General features: G+C 52.5%; 1 protein-coding gene across 3 annotated transcripts in view; it reads right to left on the bottom strand.

Annotated features, from left to right (window-relative positions):
- Positions 1-20,108, bottom strand: part of SCRN3 (secernin 3) — a 41,894-nt gene that overhangs the window by 14,666 nt on the left and 7,120 nt on the right. For all 3 annotated transcript variants that reach the window (XM_075317351.1, XM_075317350.1, XM_075317353.1), the window contains exons 4-5: positions 18,446-18,627; positions 18,168-18,367 (exon numbers count right to left, since the gene is read on the bottom strand). In XM_075317351.1, the coding sequence (XP_075173466.1) occupies positions 18,168-18,367; positions 18,446-18,627 (382 nt within the window). The remainder of the gene's footprint in view (positions 1-18,167; positions 18,368-18,445; positions 18,628-20,108) is intronic.

The following is a 20,108-nucleotide window of genomic DNA, read 5'->3' as shown; positions in this document are numbered from 1 at the left end:
AGCCGCAGAATTCTGGCGGAAAAACGGACCTTGTGAGAGAAGGTCTGGGCGGTCCGGGAGATGCCACGGCACCTCTACGGACAGACGGAGCAGGTCTGGGTACCAAGCTCGCCTGGGCCAGTCCGGAGCAATGATTATGACCCGACGGCCCTCCGTTCTGATCTTGCGCAGAACTCTGGGCAAGAGAGCTAGAGGGGGAAACACGTAGGCCAGACGGAACTGGGACCAATCCTGAACCAGCGCGTCTGCCGCCAAGGCCTGAGGATCGTGGGAGCGAGCCACGTAAACCGGGACCTTGTTGTTGTGCCGGGATGCCATTAGATCCACTTCCGGAGTGCCCCGCCTGCTAAATTGACCGGAACACTGCCGGATGCAGGGCCCACTCGCCGCTGTCCACGGTTTGACGGCTGAGATAATCTGCCTCCCAGTTTTCTACGCCTGGGATGTGGACTGCGGATATGGTGGACTTGGAGTCCTCCGTCCACTGAAAGATACGTTGAACTTCCAACATTGCTAGGCAGCTGCGAGTCCCGCCCTGGTGATTGATGTAGGCAACTGCTGTCGCGTTGTCATACTATGAAGAAAAAGACATGGATCGCACATCCCAAAAGAAGGGAATTTTGTTTACTTACCGTAAATTCCTTTTCTTCTAGCTCTAATTGGGAGACCCAGACAATTGGGTGTATAGCTACTGCCTCCGGAGGCCACACAAAGTATTACACTTAAAAGTGTAAGGCCCCTCCCCTTCTGCCTATACACCCCCCGTGGGATCACGGGCTCCTCAGTTTTAGTGCAAAAGCAAGAAGGAGGAAAGCCAATAAACTGGTTTAAGCAAATTCAATCCGAAGGAATATCGGAGAACTGAAACCATTCAACATGAACAACCTGTGTATACAAAAAGAAGGGAATTTTGTTTACTTACCGTAAATTCCTTTTCTTCTAGCTCCAATTGGGAGACCCAGACAGTGGGTGTATAGCTACTGCCTCTGGAGGCCGCACAAAGAACTACACTTAAAAGTGTAAGGCCCCTCCCCTTCTGGCTATACACCCTCCCGTAGGAGTACGGATTCCTCAGTTTTAGTACCAAAGCAAGAAGGAGGAAAGCCAATAACAGTTTCAAAAACAAATTCAATCCGATAACGAGATCGGAGAACTTAAGAAACAACATGAACAACATGTGCACCCGAAAAACGAAACCCTAAGAACAAATAGGGCGGGTGCTGGGTCTCCCAATTGGAGCTAGAAGAAAAGGAATTTACGGTAAGTAAACAAAATTCCCTTCTTCTTTTTCGCTCCTAATTAATTGGGAGACCCAGACAGTGGGACGTCCAAAAGCAGTCCCTGGGTGGGTAAAAAGATACCACATGAACGGGCTGTCAGACAGCCCTTTCCTACAGGTGGGCCACCGCCGCCTGAAGGACCTGTCTACCTAGGCTGGCATCTGCCGAAGCGTAGGTATGCACTTGATAGTGTTTGGTAAACGTGTGCAGACTCGACCAGGTAGCCGCCTGGCACACCTGCTGAGCCGTAGCCTGATGCCGCAATGCCCAGGACGCACCCACGGCTCTGGTAGAATGGGCCTTCAGTCCAGATGGAATCGGAAGCCCAGCAGAACGGTATGTGTGAAGAATTGGTTCCTTGATCCACCGCGCCAGGGTGGATTTGGAAGCTTGCGATCCCTTATGCTGACCAGCGACTAGGACAAAGAGCGCATCAGAACGGCGTAGAGACGCCGTGCGAGAAATGTAAATCCTGAGTGCTCTCACCAGGTCCAACAGATGTAAACCTTTTTCAAATTGGTGAACTGGATGCGGACACAAAGATGGCAAAGTGATATCCTGATTGAGATGAAAGGAAGAAACCACCTTGGGAGAAAACTCTGGAATTGGACGCAGTACTACCTTGTCTTGGTGAAACACCAGGAAGGGAGATTTGCAAGATAACGCCGCTAGCTCGGACACTCTTCGAAGAGACGTGACCGCCACAAGAAAAACTACTTTTTGTGAAAGCCGAGAAAGGGAAACCTCTTTCAAAGGCTCGAAAGGCGGCTTCTGGAGAGCAATGAGAACCTTGTTTAGATCCCAGGGTTCCAATGGCCGTCTGTAAGGAGGAACGATATGACAAACTCCTTGGAGAAACGTGCGTACTTTAGAAAGCCGTGCCAAGCGCTTCTGAAAGAATACGGATAGCGCGGAGACTTGACCCTTAAGAGAGCTAAGCGACAAACCTTTTTCCAACCCAGACTGCAGGAAGGAAAGAAAAATTGGCAATACAAATGGCCAGGGAGAAAACCCTTGAGCCAAGCACCAAGCTAAGAATATCTTCCACGTCCTGTGATAGATCTTAGCTGAGGATGGTTTTCTAGCCTGTCTCATTGTGGCAACAACTTCATGAGATAAACCTGAGGCCGCTAGGATCCAGGACTCAATGGCCACACAGTCAGGTTCAGGGCCGCAGAATTCAGATGGAAAAACGGCCCTTGAGACAGCAAATCTGGACGGTCTGGTAGTGCCCACGGTTGGCCTACCGTGAGATGCCACAGATCCGGGTACCACGACCTTCTTGGCCAGTCTGGAGCGACGAGAATGGCTCGATGGCAGTCGGACCTGATTTTCCGGAGAACTCTGGGTAACAATGCTAGAGGTGGGAACACATAGGGGAGTCGGAATTGCGACCAATCCTGAACCAAGGCGTCTGCCGCCAGCGCTCGGTGATCGTGAGACCGTGCCATGAAAACTGGGACCTTGTTGTTGTGCCGTGACGCCATCAGATCGACGTCCGGCGTCCCCCAGCGGCAACAGATCTGCTGAAACACGTCCGGGTGAAGGGACCATTCTCCTGCGTCCATGCCCTGGCGACTGAGAAAGTCTGCTTCCCAGTTTTCCACGCCTGGGATGTGAACTGCGGATATGGTGGACGCTTTGCTTTCCACCCACGTCAAAATCCGCCGGAGTTCCTGAAAGGCTTGGCGACTGCGTGTTCCCCCTTGGTGGTTGATGTACGCCACCGCCGTGGAATTGTCCGACTGAATCCGAATCTGCTTGCCTTCCAGCCATTGTTGGAAGGCTCGCAGAGCAAGATAGATTGCTCTGATTTCCAGAACATTGATCTGCAGGGTGGACTCTTCCTGAGTCCACGTCCCCTGAGCCCTGTGGTGGAGAAACACCGCTCCCCACCCTGATAGGCTCGCATCCGTCGTGACCACTGCCCAGGACGGGGGAAGGAACGACCTTCCCTGTGACAATGAGGTGGGGAGAAGCCACCAACGCAGAGAGTCCTTGGCAGTCTGAGAGAGGGAGACAGTCCTGTCGAGGGACGTCGATTTCCCATCCCATTGGCGTAGAATGTCCCATTGTAGAGGGCGCAGATGAAACTGCGCGAACGGGACCGCCTCCATTGCTGCTACCATCTTTCCTAGGAAATGCATGAGGCGCCTCAGTGAGTGCGACTGGCTCTGAAGGAGAGATTGCACTCCTGTCCGTAGCGAACACTGCTTGTCCAGTGGAAGCTTCACTATCGCTGAGAGAGTATGAAACTCCATGCCAAGATAAGTCAGAGATTGGGTCGGGGTTAGATGAAACTTTGGAAAGTTGATAATCCACCCGAAACTCTGGAGAGTGTCTAGTGCCACCTTCAGACTGTGTTGGCATGCCTCTTGAGAGGGTGCCTTTATAAGCAGGTCGTCTAGATACGGGATGACCGAGTGACCTTGCGAGTGCAGAACAGCTACTACTGCTGCCATGACCTTGGTGAAGACCCGGGGGGCTGTTGCCAGACCGAAAGGTAACGCTACGAACTGCAGGTGTTCGTCGTGTATGACGAAGCGTAGGAAACGCTGATGCTCTGGCGCAATCGGCACGTGGAGATACGCATCTTTGATATCTATTGATGCTAGAAAATCTCCTTGAGACATTGAGGCTATGACGGAGCGTAGGGATTCCATCCGGAACCTCCTGACTTTTACGTGTCTGTTGAGCAACTTTAGATCCAGGACGGGTCGATACGATCCGTCCTTTTTTGGGACCACAAACAGATTGGAGTAAAAACCGTGACCTTGTTCCTGAAGAGGGACGGAGGTCACCACTCCTTCCGCCTTTAGAGCGGCCACCGCCTGCAACAGAGCATCGGCTCGGTCTGGTGGTGGAGAAGTTCTGAAGAAACGAGTTGGCGGACGAGAACTGAACTCTATCCTGTACCCGTGAGACAGAATATCCCTCACCCAACGGTCTTTGACGCGTGACAGCCAAATGTCGCCAAAGTGGGAAAGCCTCCCACCGACCGAGGGTGTGGGAATCGGAGACTGCAAGTCAGGAGGACGCCGTCTTGGCAACGGTTCCTCCGGCTGTCCTTTTTGGGCGTGACTGAGACCTCCAAGAATCTGAGCGTCTCTGGTCTTTTTGAGTCTTCTTTGACGAGGCGAATTGGGACCTGCCCGGTCCTCGAAAGGACCGATAACCAGACTGACCCTTCCTCTGTTGGGGTTTGTTTTGTCTGTGTTGCGGTAAGGATGAGTCCTTACCCTTGGAGTGTTTGATGATTTCATCCAAACGCTCTCCAAACAATCGGTCACGAGAAAAAGGCAAATTGGTTAAGCACTTCTTGGAATGAGAATCTGCCTTCCAATGTCTCAACCACAGGGCCCTACGCAAAACAACGGAGTTGGCTGACGCCACTGCCGTGCGGCTTGTAGCGTCAAGAACAGCATTAATCGCGTACGACGCGAATGCCGCCATTTGCGAGGTCAATGGTGCTACCTGCGGGGCAACTGCACGTGTGACTGAGTCGACTTGCACAAGCCCGGCTGAGATAGCTTGGAGTGCCCATACGGCAGCAAAAGATGGCGCTAACGACGCTCCAATCGCTTCATAGATGGATTTCAGCCAGAGCTCCATCTGCCTGTCAGTGGCATCTTTAAGTGCCGCTCCATCTTCAACTGCAACCAAGGATCTAGCTGCAAGCCTGGAAATTGGAGGATCCACTTTTGGACACTGGGTCCAACCCTTGACCACCTCAGGGGGAAAAGGATAGCGTGTATCTTTAAGCCGTTTAGAAAAACGCCTTTCCGGATAAGCGTGGGGTTTCTGGATTGCGTCTCTAAAGTCAGCGTGGTCCAGAAAAGTGCTTAATGTACGCTTAGGATATCTGAAATGGATTCTCTCGTGCTGCGAAGCTGACTCCTCTACAAGAGGAGCTGGTGGGGAAATATTTAACATCTTATTGATGGACGCTATAAGATCATTAACTATGGCGTCACCATCTGGTGTATCTAGATTGAGAGCGGTCCCAGGATCAGAATCCTGATCAGTTACGTCCGCCTCATCACCCATAGATTCATCTCGCTGGGATCCTGACCATTGAGATGAATGTGAAGGCCCCTCATAGCGAGCCCGCTTAGGTTGCCTGGGGCCATCGTCCGAGTCAGAGTCTTCACCCTGAGGTGTATGTGCCCGTCCCGGAGCTTGGAGGTAATTCAGCTGAGGGGGACCAGGGGGCAATGATTGCACAGTGTCCGTGGCCTGAAGTACAGGCCTAGCTCGCAATGTGTCAAGAATTTGTGACATAGTGAGAGACATTCTGTCAGCAAAAGCTGTAAACTCAGTTCCTGTCACCTGGACAGCATTCACAGGTGGTACACCCTGGGTCACGTCCAGCAGAGGTCCCGACTGTGCAAGTGCCGCAGGGGCCGAGCACTGCACACAATGGGGGTCAGTGGAGCCTGCCGGTAGAAAAGTCCCACATGCGGTACAGGAAGCATATAATGTCTGTGCCTTGGCACCCTTGCGTTTTGTGGACGACATGCTGTTGGCTCTCTGCAATGTGAGAGAGTCTATAGCCAAAGGGCGACCAGCGCTATGCAGTACAAAGTATTTGCAGGAACAAAATACTAAGATTACTACTGGCACAAGAGGGGGTGAGCCCTGAGGGCTGCTTACCGCCCGCTGAATAGCGGGTAAGAGGCGCAGAATTCCTTGTCTGGGTCTCCCCGGCTCCCCTCTGCAGCTCAGCGTGTCAGCAGGAATGGCTGCCGGCGTCTGTGGAGAGGGGCGGTCCGTGGGAGTTCCCAAACAAAAGTGCGGGAAACAGTGTCCCCTCTGTGCCTATTGTGAGGGCTGGAGTATGTAAAAACGACTCCAGCCCTCAGCGCTGATGCACTGACCAGCGTCCCGCCCCTCTCCTGACTGGCAGGTCTGGGGGCGGGAACGAACGGAACTAGGCCGCAAAAGCCGGGGACTCGAGTTATCAGCGCGGCCGCCGTAAAAGCGCGGCCCGCGCTGAAGTCCCCGGCGCACCACAAGTGCCAGCCGCGCCGCAGTCCCAGCGGCCGGCGCGACCGTTTCCCAAAAGTGTGCCTGCTTCAGCGAAGCTGAATGAGGCCATGGCACAAGCGCCGCAGCGCTGATGTCCCCGGCGCACTACAACACCCAGCATGCTGCGGTGTGAGCGCCAAATGCACGGGGACACAGAGTACCTTGAGGAAGCAGGGCCATGTCCCTGATGTACTCCGCTCCATCCAGCATCTTCTCCAGGGGCTGTAGATGGAGCACGGTCTCAGTGCCTGGAGACCAGTAAATCCCACTTCACCCAGAGCCCTGTAAAAAGGGATGGGGAAGGAATCAGCATGTGGGCTCCAGCCGCCGTACCCGCAATGGGTACCTCAACCTTACAAACACCTCCGACATACAGTGGGGTGAGAAGGGAGCATGCTGGGAGCCCTGTATGGGCCCTCTTTTCTTCCATCCGACATAGTCAGCAGCTGCTGCTGACTAAAAACAATGGAGCTATGCGTGCGTGTCTGACCTCCTTCGCACAAAGCTAAAACTGAGGAATCCGTACTCCTACGGGAGGGTGTATAGCCAGAAGGGGAGGGGCCTTACACTTTTAAGTGTAGTTCTTTGTGCGGCCTCCAGAGGCAGTAGCTATACACCCACTGTCTGGGTCTCCCAATTAGGAGCGAAAAAGAAAACAGGGGCGGGTGCTGGGTCTCCCAATTAGAGCTAGAAGAAAAGGAATTTACGGTAAGTAAACAAAATTCCCTTCTTTGTCGCTCTATTGGGAGACCCAGACAATTGGGATGTCCAAAAGCAATCCCTGGGTGGGTAAAATAATACCTCGTAATAGAGCCGTAAAACGGCTCCTTCCTACAGGTGGGCAACCGCCGCCTGAAGGACTCGTCTGTCTATGCTGGCATCCGCCGAAGCATAGGTATGCACCTGACAGAGTTTCGTGAAAGTGTGGAGGCTGGACCAGGTAGCCGCCTGACACACAAGCTGAGCCGTAGCCTGGTGCCTCAAGCCCAGGACGCATCCACCGCTCTGGTAGAATGGACCTTCAGCCCTGAGGGAACCGTAAGCCCAGCAGAACGATAAGCTAGAGAATTGGTTCCTTGAACCACCGAGCCAGTCTTGATTTGGAAGCCTGCAACCCTTTACGCTGGCTAGCGACAAGGACAAGAGTGCTTCCGAGCGGCGCAGGGGCGCCGTACGATCGATGAAGAGTCTGAGTGCTCTCACCAGATCTAATCAAGTGCAAATCCTTTTCACATTGGTGAACTGGATGAAGACAAACAGAGGGTACGGATACCCTGATTGAGATGAAAGGGGGGATTCCACCTTAGGGAGAAATTCCGGAACCGGACGCAAAACCCCTTGACCTGGTGAGACACCGGGAAGGGGACTTTGCACGACAATGCTGCCCCGACAGACACTCTCCGAAGTGAAGTGACTGCCCCTAGGAAAACCACTTTCTGCGAAAGGCGTGAGAGAGAAAAATCCCTCATAGGCTCGAATGGTGGTTTCTGCAGAACCATCAGCACCCTGTTCAAATCACAGGGTTCTAACAGTCGTTTGTAAGGAAGGACTAAGCGGCAAACCCCCTGCAGGAACGTGCGTACCTGAGGTAGTCTTGCTAGGCGCTTCTGAAAAAAATACAGAGAGCGCTGAGATTTGTCCCTTAAGGGAACCGAGCGACAAACCTTTTTCCCACCGAATTGCAGGAAGGAAAGAAAGTAGGCAAGGCAATTGGCCAGGGAGAAACTCCCTGAGCAGAGGACCAAGATAAGAATATCTTCCACGTTCTGTGGTAGATCTTGGCAGATGTGTGTTTTCTGGCCTGTCTCATAGTGGTAATGACCCCTTGAGATAACCCTGCAGATGCTAGGATCCAGGACTCAATGGCCACTCCATCAGGTTGAGGGTCGCAGAATTCAGAAGGAAAAAACGACCCTTGAGACAGCAAGTCTGGTCGGTCTGATAGTTCCCCCGGTTGGCCTACCGTGAGATGCCACAGATCCGGGTACCACGACCTCGTTGGCCATTTTGGAGCGACGAGGATGGCGCGGCGGCAGTCGGACCTGATCTTGCGTAACACTCTGGGCAACAGTGCCAGAGGTGGGAACGCATAAGGGAGTTGAAACTGCGACCAATCCTGAACGAAGGCGTCTGCCGCCAGAGCTCTGTGATCGTGAGACCGCGCCATGAATGCCGGGACCTTGTTGTTGTGCTGAGACGCCATTAGGTCGACGTCCGGCATCCCCCAGCGGCAACAGATCTCCTGAAACACGTCCGGGTGAAGGGACCATTCCCCTGCATCCATGCCCTGGCGACTGAGAAGTCTGCTTCCCAGTTTTCTACGCTCGGGATGTGAACTGCGGATATGGTGGGTGCTGTGGCTTCCACCCACAGCAGAATCCGCCGGACTTCCTGGAAGGCTTGCCGACTGCGTGTCCCACCTTGGTGGTTGATGTAAGCCACCGCTGTGGAGTTGTCCGACTGAATTCGGATCTGCCTGCCTTCCAGCCACTGCTGGAACGCTTTTAGGGCAAGATACCCTGCCCTGATCTCCAGAACATTGATCTGAAGTGAGGACTCTTGCTGAGTCCACGTACCCTGAGCCCTGTGGTGGAGAAAGATCGCTCCCCACCCTGACAGACTCGCGTCCGTCGTGACCACCGCCCAGGATGGGGTTAGGCAAGATTTCCCTTTTGATAATGAGGTGGGAAGAAGCCACCACCGAAGGGAAGCTTTGGTTGCTTGAGAGAGGGAGACGTTCCTGTCTAGGGACGTCGGTATCCTGTCCCACTTGCGTAGGATGTCCCATTGAAGAGGACGCAGGTGAAACTGCGCGAAAGGGACTGCTTCCATTGCTGCCACCATCTTCCCCAGGAAGTGCATGAGGCGCCTCAAGGGGTGTGACCGACCTTGAAGGAGTGATTGTACCCCTGTCTGTAGTGAACGCTGTTTGTCCAGCGGAAGCTTCACTATCGCTGGAAGAGTAAGAAACTCCATGCCAAGATATGTCAGCGATTGGACCGGTGTCAGATTTGACTTTGGAAAATTGATGATCCACCTGAAACTCTGTAGAATCTCCAGAGTAACGTTGAGGCTGTGTTGGCATGCCTCTTGAGAGGGTGCCTTGACCAGCAGATCGTCTAAGTAGGGTATCACTGAGTGACCCTGAGAGTGGAGGACCGCAACTACTGTAGCCATGACCTTGGTGAAAACCTTTGGGGCTGTCGCCAGGCCGAACGGCAGTGCCGCGAACTGAAGGTGTTCGTCTCCTATGGCGAAGCGCAAGAAGCGCTGATGCTCTGGAGCAATTGGTACGTGGAGATAAGCATCCTGATATCGATCGATGCTAGGAAATCTCCTTGGGACATTGAGGCGATGACGGAGCGGAGGGATTCCATCCGGAACCGCCTGGTCCTTACGTGTTTGTTGAGCAGTTTTAGGTCCAAAACAGGACAAAAGGACCCGTCCTTCTTTGGAACTACAAACAGGTTGGAGTAGAAACCGTGACCCTGTTGCTGAAGAGGAACCGGGACCACCACTCCTTCTGCCTTCAGAATGCCCACCGCCTACAGCAGAGCCTTGGCTCGCTCGGGAGGTGGAGATGTTCTGAAGAATCGAGTCGGAGGACGAGAGCTGAACTCTATCCTGTAACCGTGAGACAAAATGTCTCTCACCCAACGGTCTTTTACTTGTGGCAGCCAGGTGTCGCAAAAGCGGGAGAGCCTGCCACCGACCGAGGATGCGGTGTGAGGAGGCCGTAAGTCATGAGGAAGCCGCCTTGGTAGCGGCCTTTTTAGGGCGTGATTTAGACCGCCACGCGTCGGAGTTCCTCTGATCCTTCTGAGGCCTTTTGGACGAGGAGAATTGGACCTGCCTGCGCCCCGCAAGGACCGAAACCTCGACTGTCCCCTCCTCTGTTGGGGTATGATCGGTTTAGCCTGAGGAAAGGATGTATCCTTTCCCTTGGATTGTTTGATGATTTCATCCAGTCGCTCACCAAACGAGCGGTCGCCAGAGAATGGCAAACTGGTTAGGCACTTTTTGGAAGCAGAATCTGCCTTCCATTCCTGCAGCCACAAGGCCCTGCGTATTACCACTGAATTGTCGGACGCAACCGCCTTCCGGCTCGCCGAGTCCAGGACAGCATTAATGGCGTATGACGCAAACGCTGACGTTTGAGATGTTAAAGACGCAGCCTGCGACGCAGACATACGTGTGACTGCCTCAATTTGCGCTTGAGCCGCTGAGACCGCTTGGAGCGCCCAGACGGCTGCGAAAGCTGGAGCAAAGACACGGCAATAGCTTCATAGATGGATTTCAACCAGAGCTCCATCTGTCTGTCAGTGGCATCTTTGAGTGAAGCCATATCTTCCACTGCAACTAAGGATTTAGCCGCTGGAGATAGGAGGTCCACATTGGAACACTGAACCCAGCCCTTGACAACGTCAAAAGGGAAGAGATAACGTGTATCCTTAAGGCGTTTGGAAAAAAACGATATCTGGACAAGCCTGGTGGTTCTGGACTGCCTCCCTGAAGTCAGAGTGATCCAGAAAGCGTACTCAATGTACGCTTGGGGAATCTGAAACGGAACTTCTCCTGCTGAGAAGCTGACTCCTCAGGCGTAGGAGCTGAGGGAGAAATAACCAACATATGATTGATGGACGCCGTAAGATCGTTCACTACGGTGTCACAATCAGGTGTATCCAGGTAGAGAACGTTCTCAGGATCAGAATCCTGATCAGATACCTCCGCCTTATCATAGAGAGAGTCCCCATGCTGAGACCCTGAATGATGCGGTGACGTCGAGGGATGCTCCCAGCGAGGTCGCTTAGGGGTTCTGGGACTGCGGTCCGAGTCAGACCCCTCACCCTGGGATCCCTGAGACACTCCAGGAGCACCTTGTTGTACCAACTGGGGGGGGGGGGGGACCAGGGGCAATGAATCAACAGAGCCCATGGTCTGAGGGACCGGTCTGGACTGCAAGGCTTCTAGTATCTTAGCCATAGTCTCAGAAAGCCAAAAGTAAATACTGCAAACTCCGTCCCCATCACCTGGACCATTAGCAGAGACTCCGGCTGAGTAAGTTCCACAAGGGCCGTGCATTGTACACAATTGGGGTCCGTGGAACCTGCGGGCAGTATAGCCATACATGCTGTACAGGCTGCATAGAAAACCTGTGCTTCTGCACCCTTGTTTTTCACAGACGATATGCTGTTATTTCCCCCGAACAATCAAGGAGGGTATATAGCCAAAATACAAAAGTGCGACCGAACAGTGCAATGTATAGCGTACAAGCATATATCTATATGTGCATTTCGGCACTAGTGGGGTCAGCACCACAGGTGCTGCTTACCGCCCGCTCACAGCGGTTGTGTGACCACCAGAATCCCTGCCAGGGTCTTCCCAAACTTGTCTCTTTTCTCAGTCACAGAAAAAACTGACATGAATGGCTGCCGGCGTCCTGTGTAGAGGAGGAGGCCGTGGGCGTGCCCCAGAAAGTGCGGGAATCCGGTTTCACACTGTGTACAGTGAGAGGGGTGGAGTATGCAAAGCATGCTCCATCTCTCAGCGCTGCCGTGCTGTGCAGCGTCACGCCCTTACCCTGACTGGCAGGCCAGTGGGCGGTAACGAAGTGAGAGTAGGCCGCAAAAGCCGGGGACTAGAGTGATAAGCGCGGCCCGGCATATAAGCCCTGGTCGGCGCGGAAGTCCCCGGCGCACCACAAGTCCCAGCCGCGCCTGAGATAAAAATGGCAGCGGCGGTTAGCGCGGCAGTCCCCCAATACTCTAACACACCCAGCACGCTGTAGTGTGCGATGGCACCAGTGCGGGCAGCGCCGCCATCCCTGGCGCACTAACACACCCAGCAGTGCTGCCGTGTGTCTGTGCGCGGTCCCCTTTATGGGGACACAGAGTACCTCAACGTAGCAGGGCCATGTCCCTGAGGATACTCAGCTCCATGTCCAGCAGATTCCCAGGGGCTGTGGATGGAGCACGGCCTCAGTGTCTGGAGACCGATAAGATCCCACTTCACCCAGAGCCCTAAGGGGATGGGGAAGGAAAGCAGCATGTGGGCTCCAGCCTCCGTACCCGCAATGGGTACCTCAACCTTAACAAACACCGCCGACAAAAGTGGGGTGAGAAGGGAGCATGCTGGGGGCCCTAGTATGGGCCCTCTTTTCTTCCATCCGACATAGTCAGCAGCTGCTGCTGACTAAACAGTGGAGCTATGCGTGGATGTCTGACCTCCTTCGCACAAAGCATGAAAACTGAGGAGCCCGTGATCCCACGGGGGGTGTATAGGCAGAAGGGGAGGGGCCTTACACATTTAAGTGTAATACTTTGTGTGGCCTCCGGAGGCAGTAGCTATACACCCAATTGTCTGGGTCTCCCAATAGAGCGACAAAGAAATACAATGATCTAAAGCCGCTAGGCAAAAAATTAAATAGAACATGAGGTTCTTTTGTTACCATTCTGATCAGATTGTATTAAGCCCACTGCCACGTCAACTGCTGTCGCGTTGTCTGACTGGACTCGAATGTGCTTGCCCGCCAACAGGTGGTGAAAGGCTACGAGAGCTAGGAGCACAGCTCTGATTTCCAGCACATTGATCGAGAGGGCTGATTCGGACGGAGTCCAAGTGCCCTGTGCTCTGTGGTGGAGACATACCGCTCCCCAGCCGGATAGACTGGCATCCGTGGTGAGGATCATCCAGGACGGGGCCAGAAAGGAGCGTCCCTGAGACAGAGACGGGGGCCGAAGCCACCACTGAAGAGAGCTCCTGGTCTGTGGCGACAGAGCCACCAACCTGTGCAAGGAAGAAGTCCGCTTGTCCCAACAGCGGAGAATGTCCAGCTGCAGAGGACGCAGATGGAACTGGGCAAAGGGAACCGCTTCCACCATCTGACCCAGCACCTGCATGAGGTGCCTGATGGAATGACGGCGGGGCTTCAACAGAGAACGCACCGCCAGATGAAGGGACTGCTGTTTGACTAAGGGCAGCTTCACAAGTGCCGGCAGAGTCTCGAATTGCATCCCTAGGTACGTAAGTTTCTGGGTCGGGGTCAGAGTGGACTTGGGCAGATTGACAAGCCACCCGAATTGAACAAGCGTGGCGAGAGTGAGCGAGACACTCCGCTGACAGTCTGCACTGGATGAAGCCTTGACTAGAAGGTCGTCCAGGTAAGGAATCACTGCCAACCCCTGGAGGTGCAGAACCGCAACCACTGCTGCCATGACCTTGGTGAATACACGAGGGGCCGTGGATAACCCGAAGGGGAGAGCCACGAATTGGAAATGTTCCTCTCCGATTGCAAAACGTAGCCAACGCTGGTGTGAAACTGCAATTGGCACATGCAGATAGGCATCTCTGATGTCGATGTATGCTAGAAAATCTCCTTGAGTCATTGAGGCAATGACCGATCGCAGAGATTCCATGCGAAAGTGCTGCACCTGAACATGCTTGTTGAGAAGCTTGAGATCCAGGATGGGCCGGAAGGAACCGTCCTTCTTGGGGACTAGGAAGAGGTTTGGAGTAGAAACCTCTGAACCGTTCCCGGGCGGGAACCGGTACAATTACTCCGTTGGCCTGCAAGGATGCCACGGCCTGAGAGAAGGCGGCGGCTTTGGAGCAGGGGGGAGTGGACAGAAAAAATCTGTTTGGCGCGCTGGAAGAAAATTCTATCCTGTAGCCGTGGGAGATGATATCCCGCACCCACTGATCGGAGACGTGTTGGAACCACACGTCGCCAAACTGGGAGAGCCTGCCACCGACCAAGGACGTTGCTGGCGCAGCCAGATAGTCAAGAGGAGGCTGCCTTAGTGGCAGCGGCCCCTCCGCTCTTCTGAGGACGCGGCTTTGTGCGCCAGCTGGGTTTTCGATCCTTGGCTGAGTTAGTGGATGAGGCTGAGGGCTTAGAGGATGACCAGTTAGAGGAACGAAAGGAACGGAACCTCGACTGGTTCCTGCCCTGGACAGGTTTCCTGGTTTTAGTTTGTGGCAAGGAAGTACTCTTCCCGCCAGTAGCTTCCTTAATAATTTCATCCAGTTGTTCACCGAACAGCCGGGACCCAGCAAAGGGGAGCCCAGCAAGGTACTTCTTGGAAGAAGCATCTGCTTTCCACTCTCGAAGCCACAAGATCCTGCGGATCGCGAGGGAGTTAGCGGAAGCCACCGCCGTGCGGTGAGAAGCCTCCAGAATGGCAGACATGGCATAGGATGAAAAGGCCGAAGCCTGGGAAGTTAAGGCAACCATTTCGGGCATAGAGTCCCTGGTGAGGGAATGCATCTCCTCCAGAGAAGCAGAGACGGCCTTAAGAGCCCACACTGCTGCAAAGGACGAGGAGAACGAGGCCTCTGCCGCCTCATATAGAGATTTGGCCAGAAGGTCAACCTGGCGGTAAGTGGGATCCTTAAGTGAGGTGCCATCGGCCACAGATACAACTGTCCGGGCTGAGATTCTAGACACCGGAGGATCTACCTTTGGTGAATGAGCCCACTACTTGACCACCTCTGGTGGAAAGGGAAAACTGTCATCAGAACTACGCTTTGGGAAGCGTTTGTCAGGACAGGCCCTGGGCTTGGTCACAGTGGCCTGAAAACTGGAGTGGTTAAAAAAAAACATACTCCTTGCTCTCTTAGGTGAGGTAAACTGGTGTTTTTCTACCAGAGAGGCTTGTTCCTCTGACACTGGTGGATTGAGGTCCAGTACGGAATTAATGGACGCAATCAAGTCACTAACATCCGCATCACCTTCAGATAGATCAATGGGGTACGTAGAGGTAGCGTCCGAGCCCACAGTAAAGGCATCCTCCTCGCCCTGCAATTCAGCTCGTGAATCAGAGCCGTGGGACGAGGAAGGAGAAGAGTCCCTGCATCTTCGTTTAGGAGGACGGGGTCCGGGAACAGATGAAAAATACTCTGTGAGCTCTGCAGAGCGAGTCGGAGCAGCAGAGGCGCCCTGAGAAGGGGGCTGATGCATGGTCAGCAGAGTCCGGGACAGCTGTCCCATGGAGTCAGCAAAGGACTGGGAGATAGCTTTTAGAAAACGATGCTACCCAAGCCGGGGGTTCAGCCACCGGGGCTGGAGCAGCCGGAGGGACCCCTGGGGAGACTCCAGGCTGAGGCACCACCATGTTAGAGCAGGCATCACAATGTGGATATGTGCTCGGTTCAGGCAGTATGAGCTTACATGCAGTGCATATAGAGTAAAGCCTTGCAGCCTTGCTCCTAGTGAGAGACATGCTGCTGAGGTGGAGGTTCTGCAGTAAGAATACACTCCTTCAGAATGACTCCCAGAGAGTGTACAAGAAAGTCCACAACCAGAGGTTGTGGCTTACCAGACCGTTTTGTGTGCCCTCCGGATTCCACAGCTTGGACCCCCAGACAGATGCAGAGCTGCAGCAGCCAGCGCCGATCAGTGTGTGAACGCTGATAAAATGGCGCCGGAGTGAGGAGGGGGGGCGGGGTTTAGTCCAAGAGCGGGAACCGGAGGGCCAAGGAGAAATACAGGGGAGGGAAACATCTCCTCAGAGAGGAGTGTCCTCCCCTGAGCTGAACGGCCGGTGGGCGGCGCCGCACTGTCCCCCTGCATGACTGACATGCAGGGGCAGTGAAAACGAAACTAGGCCGCAGCCGAAGCCGGGGCCTAAATTTTCTCATGCGGCCGACGAGCAGGCACCCTCGGCGCGGTTCTCAGGAGAAAACCAGAGAACCGGCCGGAAATCACAGCACAGTGAAATAACACACTCTCCCCACAATAAATGCACAAGGGACCCTTCAATAACGTCTCAATACTTAGCTTATGAGACGCAGGACCAGGTCCCTGAGGGGTGAGCGCTCCGTCCGGCAGGGTGCTGAAAGGGCTGCGGATGGAGACCGGTCTCCTGCAAAGCAGAGAGAACCGTGATGGCTCCCACTTCAAGCCAGAGCCCGAGGGATGGTGAAGGAGCGCGGCATGTAAGGCTCCAGCCTTGTAAATCAACCTTAACAGCACCGCCGACACAGTGGGGTGAGAAGGGACATGCCGGGAGTCCAGCTTGGACCCGCTTTTCTTCCAACTCTTTGAAATCAAAAATCAGATGAGAATGCATGTGTGTGTGACCTCCTGAACACAAAGCATTGAACTGGCTAGATGTGGTCATCCAGGGGGTGTATATGCTCGGAGGGAGGAGCTACACTTTTTAGTGTAGTACTTTGTGTGTCCTCCGGAGGCAGAAGCTATACACCCATGGTCTGGGTCTCCCATAAGGAACGATGAAGAAACACAGCTACAATAGTCACGACACCTCAGCTTCTTCCAGAGATAGGCTCCTTTGAAAGTGGTCAGCATGACAATGAGATTCTATTCTATAACTGCCATCAAATGGTAAAACGTGACTTTTTATAGCAAAGGGGAGTGGTCACAAAAGAGCTGCACTTGAGATTAAGGCTACAAAGAACAGCCAGATAGGATAGAGTCCTTAACCACTACACCACTAAAAGAAAGTACTTTTAAATACCAGTTATAGACCTACGAACAATAAGGCTTTGTGACCTTCTAGTCGTAGACTCGCCAGAGGTCTCCCCAGAGTGGAACACACTCATGATACCTTTCCCCGGGCCAGCACTCCATCTCCTCCTCTTTTTTTTTTTTTTAGCGGGAAAAAGGGTTTTCCAACCCTTGAAACGCATTTACTTCCCTGCTATACCAGTACCACCACTCTGGTGCACCCCATGGTACATCACTCGCTGGCCTCAGGGTTGTTTGCATTTGTGGAACGTGACTGCTGAGGCAAGTGACCAGTTTGAGTGGTGACATGAGTGAAAAAAGAGATGTCATCACTGCAGGACTGGTGGGAACTTTAATAAGATTTTTTTTTATTTTATATAAATACTGTTCTTGGGAAAATGTCCAAAAATCCCAGACCAACCCCTTAAGAACCTGTCAGCTCCTCTGATATGTTTGTATTAGTGAATGCTTGTGTTTCTTCATTAAATTAAGGAGCAACTTTTCTTTAAATTCTACTCTGTCCTATTCCTAAGGTCCGTTTCACACGTCAGTGAAAAACACAGACATTTTTCACTGACGTGTAAAACACGCATATGTCCTGTGATTCACGGCACACGTGGGTTGTCCATGTGCAATCCGTGATACGTTATTGCACATGGACATTACTCACATCTCCTGTTGCTGCTGTCCGTGGTGCTGAAGTCTCCAGCTCTGCAGTGTCCGGCCACCGCACTCTGCAGCTACTTCCGGGTCGGCTCTGGCTGCATTCATGAATATTCATGAGCCGGTCAGGAAGCTGCAGAGAGCGGGGGCTGCACAGAGCGTCACTGGAAAGGTGAGTAGAAAATGTTTATCATTTTAAATATCCGTATTTTTCTGGTACGTGTTTCACAGATCACACCATTGCGTGGTCCGTGGGACATCAGTGATGCAAGAAAAAAAACGGATATGTCTCTGTGTGGCAATCACGGACATGCGTGTACAATGCACGGAGACACAGTCAGTGAAAAATCACTGATGTGTGAGCAGACCCATTGATTATAATGGGTCTGTGTATGTCCGTGATTCTGGTACGCATAAAAAAAAAAAAAAGCACAAACGTACCAGAATCACTGACGTCTGAAACGGGCCTTAGCTATTGCTCCTGGAAATGTTTTAATTAATTGACAGCTGTTGGCCACCAGCTTATAAGACACTCTGCTTTCTGTTAGGATCACCTTTGCCGATAACCAGAGGAGTCTGAGAACCTGGCAGATGTCTCAGACCCCCAATTCATATAATGTCAGAAGAACCCGCTGATATCGATGGGATCGGCCAACAGTCTAATGTGCATGGGGCCCCCAACAAATGATGCCGGAGCAGAAAAGGATCTGGCATGTCCTTTTACTTACCATCCACTTTCTCCGCGGCCCAGTACTTGCCGGCTGTTTCCAGGATCCACGCTTCCTTCCTATCGGCTATGAGGAAGCTGTTATGATACGAAAAGGACATCGAGCTCTCCATGCAGTTGCCGCCTTGCCCGTATTTTTCTAACAAGCCAATGATCACATCCAGCGCTTCTTCTGCCGTGTCCGCCCGCTCCAGACCTAACCTAGAAGATACACATCTGCTTCACAAAAACCTTCCTCCGCTGAGTCCGATTGTAAAAGTAAACTATTCACACCCCGACCTGACAAGGTCCATGCCCAGAAGAGCCTCCTCCTCATCAATTTCTTCTTTCCCCCACACGGCTTCATTTCCAATACACACGCCCAATTCATTAGCCCCCATCTCCGCTCCCCACAGCCAGGATGGCCGACTTAAAACCACCGCGTGAGTCTTCTGGGCTTGTTCGATTTCGATATACGTGCACTGGGAGCAAAATAAATTATATAACTGTCAATAAAGGAGGAATATGTGATATGACCTGTGTACAGTAAGGCCCCCTTCACACGTCAGACGTTCTTCACTGACGTGTAAAACACGCACATGTCCCTTCGTGTTCGTGTTCCGTGAATCACGGCACACGTGGGTTGTCCATGTGCAATCCGTGATTGCAAATGGATATTACTCACCTGCCTTCGCTCCTGCTGTCCATGGTGCTGAACTCCTCGGCTCTGCAGCGTTCACCCACCACTCTCTGCAGTTACTTCCGGGTCGGCTATTCCTGCTTTTATGAATATTCATGAGCCAGGCAGGAGCTGCAGAGAGCGGAGGCTGCACAGCGAATCGCTGGAAAGGCAAGTTGAAAATGTTTATTATTTAATATGTCAGTGTTTTTCTGGTACGTGTTTCACGGCCCACACCATAGTGTGGTCCGTGGGTCATCAGTGATGCCAGAAAAAAAAACGAACTTGTCTCCGTGCAGAATCACGGACATGCGTGTACGCTGCAAGAAGACACGTTCAGTGAAAAATCACTGATGTGTGAGCAGACCCATTGATTATAATGTGTCTGTGTATGTCAGTGATTCTGGTACGTACAAAAAAAAGCACATACGTACCAGAATCACTGACGTGTGAAGGGGGCCTAACATAGTATCAAAGCTCCACATCTGCAGTGAAAAAGTATTTGCCCCTTTAGCTCCGAAGTCAACCAGTTAGCCAAATCCATTGGGTTCGGTTCAACTACGGTGGCCAAATGCGGACCGGTTTTGCAGACTTGGGCATCGTGGTGGGAGAGGATTCAGGTGCCGCAATTGGTCTCATCCTGAAAACAAACCTAAATAGAAACCGTCTGACAAAATGACGCAGCGCAAAGGTCTGAAAAACAGCATACGATACCGCCATCTGAGGAGAGCACATATGGATGCCAAACAAAATCATTTATAATCTGCATTTTGAGGTTCCTCCCGCCATCTTTAGTTGTTACTGGTATTAAAATGAACTAAACCATCTGAAAACATTTATGTGTGACAAGCAAAAAAAAGAAACAGATGTTGGAAAGGGGGCAAATACTTTTTCACAGAATTGAAAAAATGTTATCTGTAGCTTCATTGTAATAAATTAACAGCAAATACCTAATGAAGAAAGAAAAGAAAATATGTTGTTCATACCAGCAGGAAGCTGCTACTCACCGATCTGTTAGGCCGATTTCACACAACCAACTTTAAGGGTGCGTGCCCATGATCAGGGTTCACAGCGTTAAGGCCCCGTCACACACACAGATAAATCTTTGGCAGATCTGGGGTTGCAGTGAAATCATGGACATATTGTTCCATTTGTACACAGCTACAAACCTGGCACTGATTGTCCACAATTTCACTGCAACCACAGATCTGCCGCAGATTTATCTGTGTGTGTGACAGAGCCTTTATGGAAGCAGCGTGTGTTAGCTGCGTCCAAACCGCTGCG

The sequence above is a fragment of the Anomaloglossus baeobatrachus genome, chromosome 7, assembly GCF_048569485.1.
Source record: "Anomaloglossus baeobatrachus isolate aAnoBae1 chromosome 7, aAnoBae1.hap1, whole genome shotgun sequence".
NCBI lineage: Eukaryota > Metazoa > Chordata > Amphibia > Anura > Aromobatidae > Anomaloglossus > Anomaloglossus baeobatrachus.
Note: the sequence above shows the minus strand (reverse complement) of the source record. Positions and strands in the feature narration are given on the sequence as shown.